We start from the raw sequence: 23,941 nt of genomic DNA on the forward strand, positions 1-23,941 counted from the left end.
GCCATCATTCTGAGTATGGATTTAAAAAATTAGAGTATGTAAATAAAATGGAATATTACACAGCCATTTAAAATGATAAGACACATCTCCATGTACTGACATGGAAAGATGCTATGAGACACTGCTGACAAAAAATTAGAAATAAGATCCCATATATAGCACAAAATATGTGTTGGTATCATATAAAACATAGGGAGATGTCTAGAAGTTTGTTCAACAAAAGGTTTGGGTTACTTCCAAGAGGCAAGATTTGGGTTTTTTTTCCCTCTTTCTTTTTCGTACTTTTCTACATTGTCTTAATTTTTTTCAATACACATCATCATTTTTACAATAAAAAAACTTCTTTTAAGTTAAGATTTTTAAACGGCGGCCATACTGAAGTCCTAATGCTTAGAAACTTCTTGTTTTCTTTATCCAATATAAGACTAAATAGAGCATTGTTGGTATTGAGCATTAGTTCTCGCTCAAGGTGGGAGTCAGTGCTAGGTCTTCAGTGGTAAACACATTTCTCACATGCTCACTCCGTTAATGTTTCAGCTGAGCTGCTAAGTATGACAAAGCAACAGAAAATACCCTCTGATGTCATTTCTTGAACAAAGAGGACACAAAGAAAGAACAATATTCTTTATAGTATAATACGCTAAGCTTCTACCAACTTTATTATAGTGCAAATTTTCCCATTGGTATAAGACGTAGATCAGAATGTTTGCAAGTTTTAGAAATATTAACAGAACTCTATCCAATGTATTATAGTGAGTGTCTAAATGTGTTTATTAATTTATTCATTCAGGGACCAGCCCGGTGGCATAGTGGTTAAGTTCAAACCCCCCGCTTTGGCAGCCCGGGGTTCGCAGGTTAGGATCCCGGGCGCGCACCAACGCACCACTTGTCAAGCCATGCTGTGGCAGCGTCCCATATAAAGTAGAGGAAGATGGGCACGGATGTTAGCCCAGGCCCATCTTCCTCAGCAAAAAGAGGAGGATTCGCATCAGATGTTAGCTCAGGGCTAACCTTCCTCACACACAAAAAAAATTTATTCATTCAATAAACATTTAAGCCCCTCCTACATGCCAGGTCCTGAGTCTACAGAGAAGATTAAATCATATCCCCGAAGGAATTCACAATCTAGTGGGAGAGAAATATAAAGAGATAATCAGAATGTGATGTCCTAAGTGAAAAAATAGAGATAACCACAAGTAATTTTAGATTGCACAGAAGAGGAGCAATAATCATTAAGCTTCAATGATAACTATATATTTTTTAAGTGCCACCAAGGCACTTGAAAACATAAGGAAGTAGAGCATTTGCCTATGCTTATCAAGGTTCACAAAACGCCCAGTACTGGCATGATACTGATTGATAAAAGAAAAATTTATGATTAGAATCAAAGCTATCGTACTTTTTAAATGTTAATAACGTTTTTATGCTCTCAATTTAAACATAAAATATCCCTTAATTTTTAATAACACTCGATTTGACGAAACAAAAATGAATTTTGTAGTCTATGTCCAATAGCTAAGAAAATAGACATTTTGACAATCTGAAACTAATTTCCAACTTGACCTAGCCCTATTAAAACTAAATACGTAAATTTTCAGCACGTTTTTAAACTCTGCACAAATATTCTGAACAAATTCTCAGTGTCCCACCTTTCGCAAGCACACCAAAATGGGAAGTCAAAACTCTTCATTGTAAAATGGAAAGGAAGGGCAATTTCATCCGGGAAAACCGTAATAGTTGACTACTTCCTCCTTAGATAATTTCTCTTCCTGGTACAGGAGTAGGATGGTTATCAATTACACTTTGTCCCAGAATTGAGTCCCTGAAATCGGCTATTGAACCTCTAAAGCAACCAGCTCGGGGAGAAAAGCAAGGCGCAAACTTACCCAAACCTCCGCACCAGGGTCTTACTGGCAAGAGCAGGCCTTCGGAGACAGACTGAGAAACCAAGTTTGGGGAGGAAAAGGCATCGGGGCTTCCGAAAGAGAATACAGGGCTCGGGGCGCAGCCCCGGGACAAATCCGGGCCTCACAGGGGCTGCACCCGGGCCTCCGCCGTCCCGGGCGCCTGAAGACCCCCGGAGACCTCCGGCCGGTGGAGGTAGGCGTCACCTCCCTGGGCTGACCACACACTCCCGGCGCGCCGAGATGCGGCCCGGCCCGAGGGCTGCCTTCTCGGTGGACCCCACCCCCGACACAAAGAGAGGAGGGCCACTCGGGTTGTCGCTCCTTCACTCCGGCCGCAGCTGCACCCCGGCCAGTCGGGACGCTGCCGCGGCGACTTCCAAGTCCTCGCGGTGTGCTGTCGGCCCAGACTTCCTCACCGCCTGCTCCCTCCCTCCTTCGGCCCAGGAATAGAGCACCCGCGTCCACTTAATACCGTCGCCTCTCCGTCTCAGAACCGCGGAGCAGTCAAACCCCGCCGGGCCCGCCCAGCCCGGACAGCGCGCGCCCGCGCATGCAAATAAATACACGCCGAGCCTCTCGGGGCGGCCGCCGCAGCGCGCGCGCACCCGCTCCGGCTTGTGCCCGCGCGCGCACAGGGAGCGCCCTCCGCCCCACCCCACAGCCGGGGGCGTGGCTAAGCCACAAGGGCGCGCGGCGTTCCGAGGGAGGGAGGACCTCGGCGGCGGCGCGCTCGACGTGGCGCGGGCCCGCCCCGCCCCGCCCCCTCGCGTCCCGGCGGCCCGCACGCGCCCGGGAGCTACGATTTCCTCAGGTTTGCTAGGTTAGCGCAGAGAAAGCGGGAGGTGGGGTCTGCGCCTGCCTCAGCTGGAGGAACTGGAAGGCGGGTGGCTGGGGTGCGCTGTGAAGCAGTGAAGATGGCCGGGAGAGGGAGGGCACTGGCACTGGTTTCCGGGCGGCGCCAAGTCCGAGAGGGGGCGCGGTCACCGCCGAGGCTTCCCTCGGAGCTCAGGCGGCCACGTCCCGCTCCCCCAGGGTGAAGAGGCCGCCCGGGTTTGTCGTCCTCAGGACCTCCAGACATGTCCGAGGTGAAGAGCCGGAAGAAGTCGGGGCCCAAGGGAGCCCCCGCGGAGCCCGGGAAGCGGAGCGAGGGCGGGAGGAGCCCCGAGGCCCGAGGTGGTGGAGGCGGGGGCTGGGCGGACCCCCGGACCGGCCTGAGCCTGCTGTCGCTGGGGACGTGCCTGGCCCTGGCCTGGTAAGTGTCCGGCCTCCGGTGGTCGCCCGCCCTTCGGGGTCCAGTCCCTGCCGTGGCCCCACCCGACTCGGCATCCCGTAACCTTCAACCCCGAGACTTGTGACTTTGGTTCATCTGCCGCCACCCCAGAGAAGGGACAGCCAGCCCAACTTTTTTTTTTTTCCGTTATCTCATTTCTTGTAACTCATTTTTCCCTTGTACTAGTATCGTGCCGCGATCGCTCAACTGGAATTGAGGCTAAGGTTTGGGGAGGAGTCAGCCATTAAGAGATGCGGATTCGGCCAAACTTTATTAAGCGCCAGCTACACGTCGGGAGCTTTCGCGTTTTTATAACCCGTTACTTCCTGTCCGCTGTGCATCTGTCCGGGACAGATTTGCCCCACCCCACCCCGTAAATGCCTAATGGAAACGTTTGCAACCTTCAAAGAATTCATTATGATTTCAGAACAACAAACGTTCGTGATAATATCAAAGTTGGGAGGATCAGTGTGCATGCGTTATGAATTTAAAGTCTCTTCCTAAATTACAGATTGAATTTTAGTACTGTAACGCTACAAAAGTATATAGCACTTGGGTTCACCTAAAACTAAACATTTATAGTTTTTAAACCAAGCAAATAGCGATATTTTGGGGTCATAGGACAAATGAATATTAGAAATAACCTTAAAACCAACTTATTCATTTTGTTTTCCCCAATCGTTTTCTTTAGGAATAACCTATTTCATTTTAATAACAAAACTGATGCTTTAAATTAGAATTCTCCATTTTTTTTTTTAACCTATTTTTAAAGTATTTAGAAGATAGTTATTTGTCTTCAAGAGTAATGGTATTCCAGAAGGAACCCTGGACATCTTCTAGTCTGCAACATTTTTGATGCTAGTAAATTCTTTTTTTTTTTTTTTTTTTTTTCCCCCAAAGCCCCAGTAGATAATTGTATGTCATAGCTGCACATCCTTCTAGTTGCTGTATGTGGGACTAGGCCTCAGCATGGCCGGGGAAGCGGTGCATTGGTGAGCACCCGGATCTGAACCCAGGCCACCGGCAGCGGAGCTCGGGCACTTAACCACTAAGGCACGGGCTGGCCCAGATGTTAGTAAATTCTGAATTATACTTTACTGCTGACTTATCCTGAGTCGAAGTTAATAAAAGATTTGCCACAATGAACTGAAAAGTTGATTTAAATATTCTCTTCAAAAAAGATAAATTGTTTATTTTAGTAATATGGTATTTTTGTTTATGGGATGTTTTTATTTTGATCTTAAAAGAATAAATGCACTGGATTTACTGTTTTAAAAATAAACTGCTCTGGGCCGGCCCCGTGGCTTAGCGGTTAAGTGCGCACGTTCCGCTGCTGGTCGCCCGGGTTCAGATCCCGGGTGTGCACCGACGCACCGCTTCTCTGGCCATGCTGAGGCCACGTCCCACATACCGCAACTAGAAGGACGTGCAGCTATGACATACAACTATCTACTGGGGCCTTGGAAAAAAAAGGAGGAGGATTGGCAATAGATGTTAGCTCAGAGCCGGTCTTCCTCAGCAAAAAGAGGAGGATTAGCATGGATGTTAGCTCAGGGCTGATCTTCCTCACAAAAATAAAAATAAACTGCTCTTATGTCTTAAAATGCATGACCTTCTTTAGGTAAATAAAAAACCCATTTTGTATTGGAAAAGTTTCCCGTAATAGAACTTAGTAGGCTAAAAGACATATGTTGCTTCTCTCTGGAGCCTAATACAACTGGTTTTAGTTACTAAATTTACTAATTCTAATTAATTATCCAAAGATACATATTCATGTGAGGTAAATTACATCACAAAATGTTCAGCTTTTCAATGATTTAGTTACTGCCATGGGAAAACACACAATAGGAATCTATAAAGGAAAAAAACTTGAAAAGTGGAGCTTCAACTCAGGAATTTACTGTTAGTGCCTACAATAAAGACACAAACAAGTTACATTCATTAGGAAGATTTTATTTGAACTGTCTCCAAAATAATAAAACAATATTTAGTCAAAAATTATTTCTATGGGGCTGGCCCCGTGGCTTAGTGGTTAAGTGCGCGCGCTCCGCTGCTGGCGGCCCCGGTTCGGATCCTGAGTGCCCACTGCTTCTCCCACCATGCTAAGGCCGCGTCCCACATACAGCAACTAGAAGGATGTGTAGCTATGACATATAACTATCTACTGGGGCTTTGGGGGGAAAAAATAAATAAATAAAATCTTTAAAAAAAAAAAAGATTATTTCTAAAATGGACAGATTGTATGATTGTTATTAAAATAGTTGCCTGTTAATTGTTCTTGTGAAATCCCTTGCCGTAAGAGTCGAAGTGTAAATACTTTGGTTGCTGTTTATAGCAAATATTTACTCATGGTAAATTTGGGAATAAAAAATTATTCTGGTAAGACATTTGCAAGCATTTTCCAAATAAAAACCAAATAATTGGCATCTGAAAATATTTAAAAGCACACTAAAATTGTAACAAAGCCATTGAGGTCTTTACCACTAGAACACATACTTCAGCATCTCAAAGTTGGACTAGCAAATCTTTATTGAATGCTTACTGAACTAACACTGTCCTGATTGTTAAAATACAACAACAAATGTATGTGCCTATCTGTGTACTTCTAAACACAGATGATCCATCCTCTCACACTTTGTCTGAGTAAGTTGAGGGAGGAAATTTTAATGCTTCACTGCCCAAGGAGGATTTCAAGGCGTCACTAGATATGTGTCTTTGGACCTTTTGTCTTGGGATCATTATTTGGGAAGTAGACAGATAATGCGTAACAAAAGTGTGATACTTTACATCACCTCTCTAAAGTCCTGATATATCATCCTGTGTCAGCTTAACAATAAGACATGGGAGATAACAGTTGCCCAAAATTGTATGGCTTGAGTGTTATAGTTTGCATATAAACTCTTAAGGCAAATTTTCAGATAAGAGGATTGAAGAAATTCTGCTTTCGACAAGTTTAGAAGTTGTGAAGTTACTAAAAAAGATAAGACCTGACAAGCTTATTTAATTACAATACATAGAAATTAATCAACAATAAGTTTCTTCTTGAAATTTCAACAGATTTTTTAATTGCCTTTATAAAAGTTTTTCATAGCATTTGTGATGATTATATATAAGAAGTCAAAAGCTCTTTAAACAGCTTTCTTTAAACAGTTATTCTTTAAACAATAACTCAGGTTTTTTCCTCTGTCATCTAGTACAACTTTCTCTATAAATCATTTATATAGCAAAATCTTGACTAACCCCATTTTTCAGCTTGTTTTTCGTGGAGTTTTATCTAAAACACAGGGTTGTCCTGTAAATGTCCTGCTTTTTTAAAAATACAATATGGTCACTGTTTTCCTGAACATTCAGTATTGTGCTGAAAATGAAGCTATAGTATGAAACATAGGGCTAAATGGATACTGACCCTAGTAGTGGCCCTGGAACTCCCTTTCTTGCAGAAGGTCCATAATAACAGCTTTCTTTGGTTGTTTGCCTCCTTTTCATTAATTAATAAGTTGAAACAGAGCCAGAGAAAATCCTGTGTATATGTAAGTCCTCAATCAGCTGTCTGCCACCATCTAAGATTCCTAAAGGATGGGCCAGCCTGGTGGCATAGTGGTTGAGTTCGGTATGCTCTGCTTCAGTGGCGCAAGTTTGGATCCCGGGCATGGACCTACACCACTCCTCAAGCCATGCTGTGGCAGCAGCCCACATACAAAATAGAGGAAGATTGGCAACAGATGTTAGTTCAGGGTCAATCTTCCTCACCAAAAAAAAAAAAAAAAAAGATTCCTGAAGGAGCTATGCAGAGGCAACACTCCATGGAAATGCACACTGTTTAATACTACAAGGCCCTGAATCTGTATGAGTCTCGACTGCAATGGATTATGAGCAAGTCAAGAAGATTCCTTTTGTAAGTCTTACACTAAGGTAGCCAATTATCCTGGGTCCCTTTCTCCTACATCCATACTTCGAGGCCTTTACCTATGTGATAGAAGAGGCCCAAAAGCAGGTTAAGAGAATGCGTCTCTTCTTCTTAGTGGTCTCATCCATCCATTCCATCCTTCATTTGCTATAAATCCAACCCTGGTTTCAAAGGGAAACAGGCCTGGGGTTTCTATCAAGTGCAAGTAGAAGGGAGCCCTGATCCTTTATACCACTCTAGGCTTGTCAGAGGGATGGAAAAGCAGCTGCACAAAGCAGCCCAAAAGAAAGAACTACTAATGTTTTTTTTTTTTTTTTTTAAAGATTTTATTTATTTATTTTTTCCCCCCAAAGCCCCAGTAGATAGTTGTGTGTCATAGCTGCACATCCTTCTAGTTGCTGTATGTGGGACGCGGCCTCAGCATGGCCGGAGAAGCAGCGCGCCGGTGGGAGCCCGGGATCCGAACTCGGGTCGCCAGCAGTGCAGCGCGCTCACTTAACCACCAAGCCACGGGGCCGGCCCTGAACTACTAATGTTTTATGCTCTAGGCACTGTCTAGGAGCTTTATAAATAGGACCATGTTTAATCTCCAGCAACCCATGAAATAAATAGTGGTATCCCCACTTTGCAGATGAGGAAACTATAGCAAAGGTAAGTTAAATAACTTGCCCATCGTGATTATACAGCTGGTAAGTGGCAGAGTCAAAGTTGCCCAGCTCCACACTCTTAACCAGTATGATATGCTGCCTCCCTTTGATATTAATCCAAAAAGAAGCCAAGGCCCTAGAAATAGAAATCCCTAGTCCAGAACTATTTATAGTCCTTTCTTCTACTAGAAGCTGTAGTCCTTAGCAGACCCTAATTGTTTCTCTCATCTAAACTAGGGAAGATGGGGAGCAAGGAGGCCTTGAACTGCTCTTGTTAGAATATGCCTCTGATTCATAAAAAGGAAACGAAGCACCTTGGGCACTAATCTGGATGCCAATTTCAAAAATCAGATTTTCAGAATTCAAACTGCTTTCTCTCAGCATACATTTTTGGCTTCTAGAAAATCATCCTCTTCCTTAATGTTAAATAAGTTAATATTTATAAAGCACTTAGAATAGTGTCTGGCACATCTAAGTGAAAAATGAAACAAATGTGTGTTAGCTTAACACCATACAAATCGCTTTTCATTTTTTTCATTACTAGCACTAAGTCAACTTTATGCTTGTTTTTTCTTATATGCACTACTCACGTGTAACTGGTGAATCTTTTTTTATTTTGGTGAGAAGCTAACCATGAAAAAAACCCTACAAATTATCATTAGAGATGATATTTCCACTAACATGACACAGTTTTCTTCAAGCTTTTGCTTAATATGTGACTTTTGAAGGAAAGTGCAGGGATAGCGTGAAAAATATTTAATAAAATGGAAAGTCCTGTAATGTATTATTGTAGTGGATCAATCTTTACAAAAAGTCCCTTCTATAGTAATGATTTTATTCTGAATAAATACACTGATTTATAGAATAAATCCATGAGGTAACACTATGGAGTAATAGATGATAAAACTAGTTTCTGAAATTAGACATTTCTTTAGAATAGTCTCTATCCTTGGTCTCTGTCTACTGGTCTCAGATAAGCCTATACTCTGAAAAGAATCCTTTAAAAGCCAAGACTAAAATAGCTAATCAGAAAAGAATGGTCTACATATTCATCTTGGAAAATTAGGATAGTGGCATTTTCTAATAACCAGAAGTTTTGTTTAAAAGTTCATATTAGTACACAGGAGAAAAGTCAGTCTGTACTAATTATGTAACCTAGGCTTATATAATTCACTCTTATCTCATAGGATAGACATTAGCCATCATCAAAAGAAATTTATTTCATTCAACATTGTAAACATTTGTTTAAAAAGCAAAAAATCCATTTTAGCTTTGGACAGTTTTATAGCAACAGTTAGCCTAATGATGACATTTATGAGTTTGAAACATCACCACCTTTGCATTGATGCACAAAGCTCAGAAGTCTTTAACCTCTCCATTGAGTTTTGGGATCTTCAAATATTGGTCTTTGACTGGAAGTCAGTTTCATAAAACTGTCAATTAGTGGTCCTCAGCTTGGCTGAGCACTCAGATAACCTGGGAAGCTTTTAAAATTTACATTATCTAAGTCACATCCCAAACCAGTTAAGTCAGAATTCCAGTGGGTGGGACCCAGGCATCAGACTCTTTGCTGCCAGGTGACTCCAATAGGCAGTGAAGCTTTTGAACCGCTGGTGTGTGTGCTCTGATTTAGGCACTCATTTCGTATGATTCTGCTCCACTGCTTTTTGATGACTCAGTAAATTTACAAAGAATTTCAACTCTTTCTGAGCCCGAAGAATTGAGTCAAAGTAGATTAACCAAAATAGTATTAGATCCAAAGAATTTCTTTTGTGTTTGCTCATTTCGAGTGCTATCCAAACAAAAGTCCATTTATTGTTTTTAGGATTAGGCTAACTTTTTAATGCTTCTACCCTTTAGTATTTACCAGATGAAGAATACACTCCAATTTTAGAATGGCATCCAAAGTACACTCAGAAGACTTGTATTTTTGTACAAGTCTTGTACATATTATGCACCTTGGCACTGCTAATGTGTTCTATTGTCACTTTGACAATGACTCCTGTTTTCAGTTTTGACTCTTCTGTTATTTTTCAGCTTCTAATCATCATCACCTCTTTCTTCCTTCCACTCCACTGCTTTTTTCTTATACATTTTAATTTTAAAATACTTTTTAAAATATAGATAACTCTTCTACATTTCAGTGTAAAAATGCTAATTTTCTAGATATTGCCCAAATATGGCCTTGAGAAAATTAGTAGAGATCACATATCTTGCTCTAAATAATTCATTTCTTCCTCCAAATCGTTTCTTGTGCGTACATCTGTTACAGATATCACACCGTCTCACTCACTGGGCTGTGAACTTGAAGAGGGGCAGGGTTTCACTCATCTATGGGTAATACAGTTAAACCAGTCACTACCACATAGCAGGCTTTCTAAATGTTTGTTGACATAAACTAATAAAAGCTGCCGCTACCTATACCAGAATTCATGTTGTCCTTACCAGAAGTGGGTATAAAATACTGGTTTAAAATTCACACTTAAATTGATATGAATTAGGAGGTAGTGATTTTTTTTTTCTTTTCCAGGTTTGTATTTCAGCAGTCAGAAAAGTTTGCAGAGGTGGAAAACCAATACCAGTTACTGAAAATAAAAGCCAACGAATTCCAAGGGCTTCAAAGTAAAATCAGTTTAATCTCAGAAAAGGTAATTATTAATTGGCTTGTATGGGGAGATTTTCTCATTTTTCTTCCCCACTACCACCCTTCTACCTCAATACATAAATTCTTTTTTCCTGCCTTTTAGACCATTACTATTTTAATTCTCACTGGTCTTCCTACCCCTCACATTTCCTTTCAATCCAATTTAGACTTAGATTACATTTTGAAAGGACAGAATTTTTTTTTTTTATATAACAAATGTTATTGTTTAAAAAGAACAATATGGGGCCCACCCGGTGGCGCAAGTGGTTAGGTGCGCCCGCTCCGCTGCGGCGGCCCGGGGTTCGCCGGTTTGGATCCCGTGGGCCCACTGACAAACTGCTTGTCAGGCCATGCTGTGGCGGCGTCCCATATAGGGTGGAGGAGGATGGGCATGGATGTTGGCCCAGGACCAGTCTTCCTCAGCGAAAAGGGAGGAGGACTGGCAGATGTTAGGACAGGGCTAATCTCCTCACCAAAAAAAATAAATAAATAAAAAGAACAATATGCTCATATTGATGTGACCTCAATTTTCTATTTAAATATCAAGTGTTTAGAGCACTGAAAATATGATTAATCTTGAGGTATAAAATTAGAATAGGAACAGCACTTGTTGGGCAAAGATCCATCAGTTTTTCTTTGTCTACTTTCCACTTGGTAAGCATATACATATGCATATAAGAATGACTAACCTAAAAATCAATATTGATTTTGTAGCCAAGTGAGAATTAAAATCCATGTCTATGTTGTGTTTCTTCAAGCTGCAAATGCAGATGCATTTTTACTGTGATTCTTAGAAATGTGAGACAGATTAAAAAATTTTAACTACTACGTGTCTCAGGAGAGGGTCAGCTGCAATCAATAAACCATCATATGGACTTAGTCTGGGTACCAGGGTCCAGGCTGTCATTGGGAGACATGCCTTGATTGTTCTTTTATTCATTCACTAAACCTTTACTCGTGTCATAAGGTAGACAGGGACTTGTGCTTTGCACTATGGTAAGCAAAGATGTTATAAAAATAGACAGAAATGAAATAGAGGATCTAAATTCCTGCAGCCTCATGCACAGGATGAGCATATGGTCCCTCAAAAGAGAAAAACTGGATGAAAATGATGCATCTCTCACTGATGCCAGGGGATTCCATGGTGGGTGAGTTTAGGTGCCTTTGGGAAGGAGCTGCACGAGTTGGTATTTTGACCTAGCGCCCAAGTTGGAATCTGGTTGTAGTTGTTGGGGGACCTCTAATTGGAAGAAACATAATGACAGAAAAAATTCCAGGAGATAGAAACTTCATATACTTAAATGCTATTAGAAACAAATTTTGAAGAAAGATTTCCTTTTCAAATGAGAAGTTTGGTGGCAATTAAAATGCTTTTTGAAGCAGATTTTTTAAATATCATTGTAGGATCCAAGAAATATTCAGCCTTTGCATAGCTCTTTCTCTCCCAGCCTGCCCTAGGAGTGGTTTAACAATAGCTGCCTTTTCACGAAGCTGACCCTAAACACCAGCCTAACGCAGTAGGAAGGGAAAACAGCTAGACGTGGGCTCTCATCACTACCGTTTGACCTTGGAAAAATCGCTTTAACTTCTCTTGGCCTCTATTTCATCATTTATTAAATGAGAATAACAAGATTTTTATAAGGATCAGATGAGATACACAATATATGTGAAAGTCTTTGAAAACTTTCAAGCAGTAATAAATTTAAGGTATTAGCTCTTTAAAAAATGAAAAACTACGGGGCTGGCCTGGTAGCGCAAGCAGTTAAGTGCGTGCGCTCCGCTGCAGCGGCCCAGGGTTCGCCGGTTCGAATCCCGGGTGCGCACCGACGCACCACTTGTCAATCATGCTGTGGCGGCGTCCCATATAAAGTGGAGGACAATGGGCATGGATGTTAGCCCAGGGCCAGTCTTCCTCAGCAAAAAGAGGAGGATTGGCAGATGTTAGCTCAGGGCCGATCTTCCTCACAAAAAATAATAATAATAATAAAAAATGAGCTGGCCCCGTGGCTTAGCGGTTAAGTGCGCACGCTCCACTGCTGGCGGCCTGGGTTCGGATCCCAGGCGCGCACCTACGCACCGCTTCTCCGGCCGTGCTGAGGCCGCATCCCACATACCGCAACTAGAAGGATGTGCAATTATGACATACAACTATCTACTGGGGCTTTGGGGGAAAAAAAATAAAATTATAAAAAATAATGATAATAATAATAATAATAAATGAAAAACTATTAGAATATATTGGCAGCCCCAAAATGCTAGCTATTGTGGTATACTAGTCACTATATATTGGCAGATTAAATCTTGAGACCTTATTATCCTGAAAAGTTGATCTTGTACTTGGGGTCTACTGGGGTATACTGTCTCCAGACTGTAGTGATGCTCTGGTGAACAGCCTAAACAGGAAGTTGCCTTAGGTGAGGATAAGCTTGCCTCTTCAAAATACGTAGTAAGACAACTAAGCCTAACAGTATTAGCAGTGTACAAGTATTTCTCAGAATTGGTTTTTAAAGGAACTTGTATTATGGCTACATGTGTACTTTAAAAATAATTTTTAAACCAGGTTTCAGAGTGGTCTTATTATATTAGTCAGTACTGTTACACATTGTTCCCAGCTATCACTTGGAACTGCTTTAGGTCTTGACTGAGGTGGTCCTGGAAGGTTTATAGCCATTCTTCTTCCTAAACATCAACAAACATGTTCTTTATACCCCAAGATATGGGGACTGCAAAAAGGCATAAGACATATTCTCTTCCCCTAGGGAATTTAGAAGCTCTCATATCTTCCCCAGTGTAATTCATCAGTCTGTTAAAGAGTAAGATTTCAGAGTCACTTCTGGTCCTTTCTTCATTGCCCTCCAGATGTCTGATCTCTCCTCTAAGCATCCTTTCTCCCCATACTAATTCTGTCTTGACACAAATCATAATCTGTTGTGATTTTTTGTTGTTATTAGTTAATTTATCTCCTTTACTACTGTTTAGGGCAAACACTGTGTCTTTTATCTCTATATATCTAGTGCCTAATAATGGAACAGAAGACAATAAATCTTATTGGGACTCTAGAATATATGATGTAAAAGATTCAAAGCACTATCTCCCCTAACAAATTGTGAAGTCAGGGACTGTACTATGTCTATATTTTTATATCTGGTGTCTAGCGCAAGGTCTGGCACAGAGTGATCACTCAAGAATTTTTGAATTAGGTGTGCTAAGTGCCAAATAGGTGGCAAAAACATAATACAATAGGTACAACAGGAGTTCAGGCTGTTGTCAGGGCTAAGGCCTTGGAAGAATGCTGCACTGAGGAGCTGAGATCTAGTATGAGCCTTGAAGGAAGGACAGACCTTAACTAAGCAAAGAGGAGGGAAGAGTAGCATAGAGAGAGGTTACAGATTTGGGACTTTCCCCTAGAAGTATTAGGAAACACTGTGGTTTTTTTAATGTTGTACCATGATGTGCATAGCAGTTTTTGTTTTTGTTTTTTTTTATCATTTTATTTATTTATTTTTCCCCCAAAGCCCCAGTAGATAGTTGTATGTCATAGCTGCACATCCTTCTAGTTGCTGTATGTGGGACGCGGCCACAGCATGGCCAGAGAAGCAGTGCGTCGGTGCCGCCCGAGATCCGAACCCGGGCCACCAGCAGCGGAGCGTGCGCACTTAACCGCTAAGCCACGGGGCCAGCCCTGCATAGCAGTTTTTAAAAGCTTACTCTGGCTATAATGTGTAGAATTTAGAAAGAGAGTAACTAGAAGCAGATAAGCTTTTAAAAGCTTAATCTGGCTATAGTATGTAGATTTAGAAAAAGAGTAACTAGAAGCAGATATTAGATAATACTTCTAAAACATTTTCCTTGATCATCGAAGTCTGGTTTGAGTGCCCTACCTAAGTGCTTCCATAGCTCTTCCCCTGTCATAGCACATATAGACTTGGCTTTCTCACCAGTTAAGCTAAGCTGCCTAAGGGTAGAACTGTGTCTTGTACAGTATTATGTCTTCAACACCATGCTGCAAACATTTGATAAATTAATGATCATTTCTAGGCCTTTGTGTAGTCTCTAAGGCTGTCATCTATGTGTGAGTGTAGACTAAAAGAGGTCTACAACCTGGCTCTTCTACATCCTGGACACATATTATAGGAGATGCCAGAGTTTACCATAATTTTCAGATACTTAGAACACTTTCCCATCTGACATGAGTTGTCTCACTAAACTGGTTTTTTATTCAGTTTTGTCTTGGTGATATCTATAAGATCTGATTCTGGTATCTTCTCGGCAAGAGGTCAGTCAACAAATTTTTTTCTCAGGCAGAAACTTCCAGAATCATAGAATTTAGGAAAGTTAACAAATTTTATAACTAAGTTAGAGTTTCTGAAAAAGACATATAACCATAAAAATTATAACTAAGTTGCTTTCCACTGGAGTAAAAAAAGAGGGAAATGTGATATAGTTCAGGCTTCTGTAACATTATTTTTCTCTTGAATATCCCTCCATAAAAATGCACAGATATTTAGGATTATAAGTTCAGGTGTATATTTTTATACCATAGCACTAATCTATTAAATTTTTTTAAAATATGTTAAAACAACTGTTAAAGTAATAATTTCTTTTGTCAGTAAGGTTCTGATGTACTTGGATATTTTAGACATCTTCGGAATTTGAACTTGCCACGTGATTGTTAAAGTGTGTTTCCCTAATATAAAAGTTATTAAGTAGCCTTGGGAATTGTTTTGTGTTATAAATGCAGCTTGAGTCTACTGAAAGTATCCTGCAGGAAGCTACATCATCCATGTCTTTGGTGACCCAGTTTGAGCAGGAAGTATCCAGCCTCCAAAGTATCATGCATAACATTCAAAATAATGAAGAGATGCTCACTCAAAAGATGCAAAGCCTTAATGAGAAATTCCAGAATGTTACTGATTTCTGGAAGAGAAGCCTAGAAGAAATGAATGTTAATACAGATGTTTTCAAATCAGAATCAAAACATATACATTCTCAAGTTACTGTCCAAATTAACTCGGCTGAACAAGGAATAAAATTGCTCACTGAAAGGCTAAAAGATTTGGAAGATAGCACACTAAGAAATATTAGAACAGTGAAAAGACAAGAAGAAGAGGATCTTCTGCGAGTAGAAGAGCAGCTTGGCTCTGACACAAAAGCAGTTGAAAAGTTAGAAGAGGAACAGCATGCTCTCTTTGCCAAAGATAAAGAGCTGACTAATAAACTTTCCAACTACGAACCCAAAGTTGAAGAATGCAAGACACATTTGCCCACAATTGAAAGTGCTATTCGTTCTGTCCTCAGAGTCTCTCAGGATCTAATAGGGACAGAAAAGAAAATGGAAGACTTGACTATTCAGATGTTTAATATGGAAGATGATATGCTGAAAGCAGTATCTGAAATAATGGAGATGCAGAAAACCCTTGAAGGAATTCAGTATGATAATAGCATATTAAAGATGCAAAATGAACTGGATGTTCTAAAAGGAAAAGTTCATGATTTTGTAGTATATTCAGGTGCAAGAGAAAAGGGAACGTTAGAAGAATATAATCTAGAAAATAAGGAAATTGATAGTGATTTTTAAATATACTACATTTATTCTGATGAAGCATATTATTATATGTAAATTGATTAGTTCCATGCTTTTGTGTTACTTTGATATGCCTCACTTTATGCTACATTATTGGAAAATAAGTGAGATGTCCACACAAATAGATTATGTAGATAATCAAAGCTTATCGTTGTAAGCAGTAAAACTTACTTAATTTTAACCATTTTAAATAGAAATATTTCTAAAATGTATATTTCTCTTTTTCAAAAGAATATATTTAATATTTTTTAATGTTTTTCTAATAATTAATGGACATCATCATGAATTTCACCTATTATATTGGACCCAAATATATTAATGTCTCTAGGAGCTGTTGAGGAGTATTTACCTCCTCCCTCAATGGCCCCAGTTTGCTATTTTGAAACCTTATGTCTGTTTCATGTACCTTTTCTGTCACCTGAAAAGGTGACCCACTGATCTGCTCTTACTGTCAGGTTGATTGATAATGTGCCTGCATCAGCCGGTTCTTCATTTCCTTTGTAATTTACTTCAGGCTAAGACAACCAAGTTCATAGGAATTTTGTCTAAAATAAAAGATAACATGCCCAAGGGAGAGCCTAGGGTGCTTTGCCATGAATTAATATGCACTTTTGAAACCTATGGAGCCTGGGAAACGTTTTTGCTTTTTGTTAAGGTTCTAAACTGTGTTACAGGTACTTGTAAAAATTTTTAAATAAGAGTAAATATGTTCTTATTGAAGGCTTTTCCTATGAATTAAGTGTGTATGCTTTGAAGTATGGACTTTTGGAATATCTTTGTCCACCTGGGCTTTTTTTTTTAAAGGTTCTAACTGTGTTACAGATTCTTGAGTTTGCTAGATACATGATCTCTAGATAAATTATTCTACTTACAATAAAAATACACCAATAAGCCTGTGGCCTATTTTAAAGAGGAAAAAGCAGCGTAATGAGAAATGATGATAATTATGGTAATTAAAAGTATGTCATTATTTTAAAGAGTCCCCAAACTAATTACCTAACCAAATTTGTTTTACATAGTGATTTTTATTTTACTCAAAACTATATAATGGAGTCACAAGGAATAAGACATGGACACACTGAGATGAGATTCAGGGGAGGGCTAGCCAGGTTTTTCTAATAATGATAATGGGAAATGTGCAGAGTTGGGGGAGCACATAAGACTTTTGTTGGTAAACTGATGTGTCAAGAGCGTCCAAGCTTGGTGTTGAAAACCGAGTCAACTGCATGTGGAAGCACTGTTCTTACTTGTTTCTTCTTGCCAGTAACCAACTGTAGTCCTAGTTTTATAATGCAATTTCAGTGGAATTAAACGCAAAGAACTTGAAAGCAGTCAGTTACAAAAGGTAATTGTGGTCAGGTAGTTTTATTATGTAAATCACATTTTTGGAAAAATCCCAGACAAGTTCTACTTTGGAGTTAGAAGGACGTATGATAGCCATGAGTCATAAAAATAAGCCTGGACAAGTGCTGCTATTAAGGGGCATAGCATTAATTTCTGAAATCCTACATTAAATTTCTTGACTTCTTAACATCTAAGTTCTTGTCTGTGTACACTGGCAAAATTGTATTTGTTTACTTTTATTTTCATGCTAATAAAATAGATTATAAAGTTAGCCGGAACATCGTTGTTTCAACCTCCATCCTATCAGGGCAGATGTGAGATCTTGTACTCTTCACTTTTATTCATTTATTTTTCTGGCCTATCACCAGATTTGATACATTATCATTGTTAACTTGTATATACCGTAGTAATGGTTACAGAAAATAAATGGGAAGAGGTGACCACTGTGCTCTATGGTGACAGTTACCAGGGGAACAAAAACTGCCCTTCTACGAGTATTTCATGAGAAAACTTGCATCTATGTTTATACACATGTATGTGTTCCTTTACTCAGGGGTTTTCCTATAAAAAATTGTTGCTAGAGAGATTTAGATGTACCTAATTTGTCTTCCTCTGTTTCTTAACGTTCATTTAACACAAGTAGTTGAAATTTCAAAAACTTCCCTGTGTATCAAATATTAAATTACATCAGTCTTTCCTTTAAGAAAGATCACCATATTCTAAGACACATTTTTGTATCTTTGTAATTGATAATAAATTTTATATCAGTTAATTTCTGATAAAGAATACTGGGTCCATTTTTTTTTAATTTCTCACACGAGACACTTTTACAAAACAATTTTTTTTAACTTTTGGATATAAAGTTCAAAAGTATATTTACAGTAATATTTCCTTAAATTTTGCCTGATGATTAGAAGCTGTTGACTAGGGGCCTGCCCAGCAGTGTAGTGGTTAAGTTCGTGTGCTCTGCTTCAGCAGCCCAGGGTTCACAGGTTCAGATCCCAGGCACAGACCTACACACCGCTCGTCAAACCATGCTGTGATGGCATCCCACATACAAAATAGAGGAAGATTGGCACAGATGTTAGCTCAGGGCTGATCTTCCTCACCAAAAAAAAAGCTGTTGACTAAGTGTAGTTTTATATTTGTAATGAAAAATGTTGATTTATTAGCCTGTATGATTTCATAGAAAACTAAACTTGTAAGATACAAAGTTAGTGACATTTTTAATTGTAGACCTTTGTATGAATCTATTGTCTTTTTTTTTTAAATAATTTTATTTATTTATTTTTCCCCCAAAGCCCCAGTAGATAGTTGTATGTCATAGCTGCACATCCTAGTTTCTATATGTGGGACACGGCCTCAGCATGGCCGGAGAAGCAGTGCGTCGGTGCACGCCCGGGATCCGAACCCAGGCCGCGAGCAGCGGAGCGCGAGCACTTAACTGCTAAGCCATGCGGCCGGCCCTGAATCTATTATCTTGAGCAAAGCTTAATATCAGAGCCAGCCCTGATGGTCTAGTGGTTAAAGTTCAGCGCTCACCACTTTGGCAGCCCGGGTTCACTTCCTGGTCGCAGAACCACACCACCTATCTCTCACTTGCCATGCTGTGATGGTGGCTCACATGGAAGAACTAGAAGGACTTACAACTAGGATATATTTAACTATGCACTCGGGCTTTGGGAAGAAAAAAAAAAGCTTAATATTATGTCATTATAAAATAATGATGCTGTAAATTCACCAAACACGGAAAAAAAACTCATTTCTCTATAGACTTATTCCCATTTGCACAGTTGTCAAAAGCTCTGCAAATTCACCCAGCATCAGTTTTTTTCAGTTCAGCTATGAACTATTTTAATACAAATCAAAATGCTCCATCCAGCTTTACATGACAGGGAAGAGAACTAACATTTTGGAGCCTATTCTGTGTCACACTGCTAGGAGGTCTGCATTGATCGTCATCATCCTAGCAGCTCCAAGTACTGAGTATCTACCATGTCCCAGTCATTGTGCTAGGCTTTTGCATGTGTTATCACTAATTCTCACCACAGCTTTGCTAGCTGTGAGACCCATTTTACAAATGAGGAAATTGAGGCTCAGCAAAATCTTGGCAATCATGCTGCTGGGTCCATCCAACTCCAGAGGCCACTGACCTCCCACTATACAGTACAACCTGCTGCTGTTCAACCAGAGGGGGCAAAAAATCACAGGAAATCCGCTGTCAGTAGAACTGTCTTGAGAATTCAAAAAGCTGTCATTCAGCCAAATGTGTCCACTACCATGTCACTATTAAACTATACTGTAAGTCACCCAAAAGTTGTAACTGTGACCTAAAATTGTTTGGGCCTTGGGCATAAGAAGGAATCAGTAAGTGTTGAGAGAAGAGTGGGAAAGCAGTGGTGGAGAAGGAGCCCTAGACTGATAGACTCTCCAATCTTTCTGTCCATCCTAGGCAAATACCTTAAACAAGTTGTAATTCATTAAAACCATTTCTAGACTATCCCTACACTGGATTGAATTTATGTTTTAGTAAAGATCAATAGAAGTTCATGATAAATTGCTTTTATAAGCTACCAAGTGAAATAAAGAGCTTCTTAATGATCTGATCCTTCTAAGAATAAACTTAGCTCCTTCTGAGGTGTCTTAATTGTGTAACTCTATGAAGCTACATTTACTCTACTAGAGTAGATACATTAATAAATTATAACCAAGTAATGAATTAGATGAAAGTAAGCCATCTCCTTTCACCCTTGGGAGTCTGTTTCAGCACATACACTTTATTGCAAAACTTTCCCCTTAAAGATAAAACATGGTTTTATAATCACTGCTTGATTTCCTTCCTATTTGTGGCTATTCCTTAATGTCATACCAAAATAACATGTTCACAGTCTATCAAAAAACATTTTGGCCCACTTTCCTCACCAATAACTAATGTAGCATAAGCCTATTGAAGAGAAAAAATCCTAAAACATATTTTGAAACCAAGCCTATGTCATGGGGCAAGGAGGGGGTGTTGCTGCTTTAGATTAACTGTTCTAGTGCCCCATTTCAGCTTGTCATTTCTTTGCAACTATATAGCTCCTTTTTAAAGCTGCCATAAAAATAATATTCCAAGCATATTAAATTTTTATTTGCATTAAATAAAACTAAGTTAATGTTACCAAAATAATCTCAAACATTTAACTGAATAAACCAGGCAAATGCAATTTAAGAAAGGTGACTCATAAAAAACATATTGAAGAAATGCACAATTATTTTGGAAAAACAATGTCTTTAGATTAAATTGCCTAGCTTATTTTGTAAAAAGTATTTTTCAGCCTGCATATTTGCTTTTTTATTCCTTGTTTTTTCTGACTTTTAAATCCATTTATAGCATTATCTTGCCCCACGTAAATTGCTAACTCCCAGAAAGCAGAGACTGTTCTTGATCATACTAGCACATACTAGCACATACTAGCACAGTAAATATTGTGAATCAAAGTGGTTTTGATTATTAGTAGGAAGCTGTAGACAATCTCTACTTTAAAACAATGCTTTCCTAGAAAACGAGCTGAAGGTTAAATGTGCTAAAATCAAACGATTGACGTACACATTGTAAGTGGGATTCCCTTTTTCAATGTAATCACAGTGTATGTCTGTCTTTGGACACAGGCTTTGACAAGATATTTTACGTTTGTTCTTTAATTTTTTTCTTCATAGTTGAGCACACAGTCCACAGGCTTAAGTTAATCCTCTGACTGAAGCTTAATAGTCTCACCTGACAGTTCCTATCTTTGTTTTATTTTTTAATTGAATTATATTTGATATATAACATTGTATAAATTTAAGGTGTACAGTGTGTTACTTTGATACCTTTATGTATTCAGCCATGAGAAAGGAAGATATCCTGCCATGTGCTACCATATGGATGGACCTTGAGCACATTTGTTTTAATTTTCAATTTTTTATTGTTTATGAGACTTACCCATCTTATCACTATAATCAGCACTTTAATTTTCCCCTTTCCCTCTTAATTTTATTAACTGATGGCACAATGCAATAAAATTTCAAATATTCAGAATACAATGAAATAATTGAACTTCCCCAATACTGCCACACACACACACACACACACACACACGTGCACATACACCAACAAGAAAAACAAAAAACAACAAATGGAAATGTTGCCAGGCACTTGTGTGGCTCAAAATGTTCATCAGCTAATGTGTCCACGTTAAACCAAAACGTCATTATAGAGATAGCGGTATACAATGGATGGTGGGGAAGGAGGATGGCATTGAAACATACAAAAGTTGAGAACCACTTTTATTGGGAATCATGGAATTTTAGAACTTTGAATATAGTTGTTTGTTTGTTTGTTTTGCTTTTTTTATATCCATATTCCCTACTAAACTACTGTTTATTCAAGGTCTCATGGGTAGTTAGATAGCCCAGAAAATTATTCATAAAAGTAATAAGAAAATAAAGCATATACATGTAGAGTCTTGGACATTGGTCCCTTCATTCTAGCCCTTGTTATAACTACAAACAAACTTGTGTTTCAAAAGTTGTGTTGTTAGAAGGATGTGCAACTATGACATACAACTATCTACTGGGGCTTTGGGGAGGAAAAAGGGAAAAAAAAAAAGGAGGAGGAGTCTTGGCAATAGATGTTAGCTCAGGGCCAGTCTTCCTCAGCAAAAAGAGGAGGATTAGCATGGATGTTAGCTCAGGGCTGATCTTCCTCACAAACAAAAAAGTTGTGTTGCCTTGCTTGACCCCCCAAATTTACCAAAGCTCATCTAGAGGAGGCTTCCCCCCTCCCTTCTCCAGCAACTGAAAAAACACAGTACTGTCTCTTATTTAGCTCATTTTGTCACTGTACAGAGGCCTGATGGTGCAAAAATAATAACTAAAAAGTGCCATTTCTATAACATTTTATAAAATTTCCTTAATGTTTTCCTTCTTATTCATTAGTAATACACTTAATACATCTTTTACCAAATGCTTTCTGGAAGAGCAAAAACTATGTTATAGTTAAAAATAACACATAAAATTTAAGTTGAATTTTAAATATTAAGCTTTTAATCAATTTAATTATTTGTGGTATTATATTTTTTATAGTGTCAGAAGTCTGAAGCTATCATGGAACAATTGAAGTCTTTTCAAATAATTGCTCGTCTGAAGCGTCTACAGGAGGAAATTTATGAAGCAAAAACTTGGTCCAACAGGATAACTGAAAAACAGGATCTATTGAACAACAATTTGACAACTCTCTCTCAATATGTTACAAAAGTAGACCAAAGTACAACTTCCATGGCAAAAGATGTTGGTCTCAAGATTACAACTGTGAAAACAGACATACGACGTATTTCAGGTTTAGTGACTGATGTAACATCATTGACAGATTCTGTGCAAGAACTAGAAAATAAAATAGAAAAAGTAGAAAAAAATACAGTAAAAAACATAGGTGATCTTCTTTCAAGTAGCATTGACCGAACAGCAATGCTCCGAAAGACAGCATCTGAAAATTCACAAAGAATTAATTCTGTTAAGAAGATACTTTCTGAGCTAAAGAGTGATTTCAACAAGCACACAGATCGGTTTTTAAGCTTAGAAAGTGACAGAGCTAAAGTTCTGAAGACAGTGACTTTTGCAAATGATCTAAAACCAAAGGTGTATAATCTAAGGAAGGACTTCTCCCGTTTGGAACCATTGGTAAATGATTTAACACTACGCATTGGCAGATTGGTTAAGGACTTACTACAAAGAGAGAAAGAAATTGCTGTCTTAAATGAAAAAATATCTAATTTAACAATAGTCCGAGCTGAGATTAAGGATATGAAAGATGAAATAACACACATTTCAGATATGGATTAGTTTGAAATTTTTTAGATTAGACTGAAGTAGCTTTTTTTTTATGGGACCTGTGTCATGTTATAAATAAGACCGACAAGTCAGAAATAATGAAATTTTGGAGTAAATACCATTTGTATTTGATTCTATTTTGTACAGTAAAAATAAATTTTTTTAAAGGGTTGAGCACTTGATTTTCCAAAATAAATAAGCTAAAACATATACTTGCAACTTTATATAGCAAGAACTTTATGCATCCCCTGACATACACACAGGCGCACACACACAGACATACTCTCTCTCTCAGGCAATTGGGGAGAAGCAGGATCTGCCAGTGTAGCACTAGGATATCTAGGTGGGGCAGGATCTGAATCCCACTTGCCCTCACTGACTGCCAGGGAGCATACTATGTGTGGTTGGGGCCCTAACGAGAAGTGCCCATCAAGATCAGGGCTGTAGCATTCATTATTCATTTAGAGGAAGAGAAATTAGAAAGGTCACAGCAGGGAGCTGCAGGAAAAGAATTGTGTAAGCCTTCCTGTGTCCTTTATGACTTTAGGAAACGGAAAGGTTACCTAAAATGGGATAGGGAAGTGGCATCTAGCCCAGGGTTTGGCCGGGGGGGGGGGGGGGGGGGGGGGCAGGTGGCGTGGCTTGCCAAGCCTCAGATAGAGGCTGAGGCTGCCCCAAAGCAGCACAACTCACGTGTGATGATGATGTGACCAGAAGCAGCCAAAGCAAAGAAGAAAGTTCTAACATTTAAAACAGCACTAGCAATTCCTATTATATAAAATTCTAGA

At 39.2% G+C, this 23,941-nt stretch overlaps 2 protein-coding genes across 6 annotated transcripts in view; one reads left to right on the top strand and one right to left on the bottom strand.

Moving 5' to 3' along the window:
* APAF1 (apoptotic peptidase activating factor 1) overlaps nt 1–2,422 on the bottom strand; it is an 80,670-nt gene extending 78,248 nt beyond the window's left edge. For 2 of the 3 annotated variants that reach the window (XR_015556381.1, XM_087449063.1), the window contains exon 1: nt 1,887–2,422. The gene's annotated coding sequence lies outside the window, so the exon portion shown is untranslated. The remainder of the gene's footprint in view (nt 1–1,886) is intronic. The other variant, XM_087449062.1, reaches the window with a different exon arrangement.
* Nucleotides 2,423–2,590: 168 nt separating this feature from the next.
* IKBIP (IKBKB interacting protein) lies at nt 2,591–23,325 on the top strand. 3 transcript variants are annotated; one of them, XM_087449064.1, is made up of 4 exons: nt 2,591–2,727; nt 2,940–3,159; nt 10,262–10,379; nt 15,117–17,574. In XM_087449064.1, exons 2-4 carry the CDS (start codon nt 2,984–2,986, stop codon nt 15,951–15,953), a joined length of 1,131 nt encoding a protein of 376 aa, XP_087305190.1. In that variant the 5' UTR covers nt 2,591–2,727; nt 2,940–2,983; the 3' UTR covers nt 15,954–17,574. The 3 variants fall into 3 exon arrangements, with proteins under 3 accessions (XP_087305190.1, XP_087305191.1, XP_004418047.1); XM_087449065.1 differs by having other exon boundaries at nt 2,611–2,727; nt 2,973–3,159; XM_004417990.3 differs by lacking the exons at nt 2,591–2,727; nt 15,117–17,574 and adding an exon at nt 22,410–23,325 and having other exon boundaries at nt 2,821–3,159.
* Nucleotides 23,326–23,941: the final 616 nt, after the last annotated feature.

This window comes from Ceratotherium simum, chromosome 25 (assembly GCF_057802395.1).
Source record: "Ceratotherium simum simum isolate JZ-2026a chromosome 25, ASM5780239v1, whole genome shotgun sequence".
In the NCBI taxonomy this organism is placed as follows: domain Eukaryota; kingdom Metazoa; phylum Chordata; class Mammalia; order Perissodactyla; family Rhinocerotidae; genus Ceratotherium; species Ceratotherium simum.

Bases quoted from the DNA above. Each gene is read 5' to 3' on its own strand.
- IKBIP (XM_087449064.1), top strand. From the start codon at position 2,984: ATGTCCGAGGTGAAGAGCCGGAAGAAGTCGGGGCCCAAGGGAGCCCCC. The intron at 3,160-10,261 runs GTAAGTGTCCGG...TTTCTTTTCCAG, and splicing joins ACGTGCCTGGCCCTGGCCTG to GTTTGTATTTCAGCAGTCAG. The intron at 10,380-15,116 runs GTAATTATTAAT...TTATAAATGCAG, and splicing joins TCAGTTTAATCTCAGAAAAG to CTTGAGTCTACTGAAAGTAT.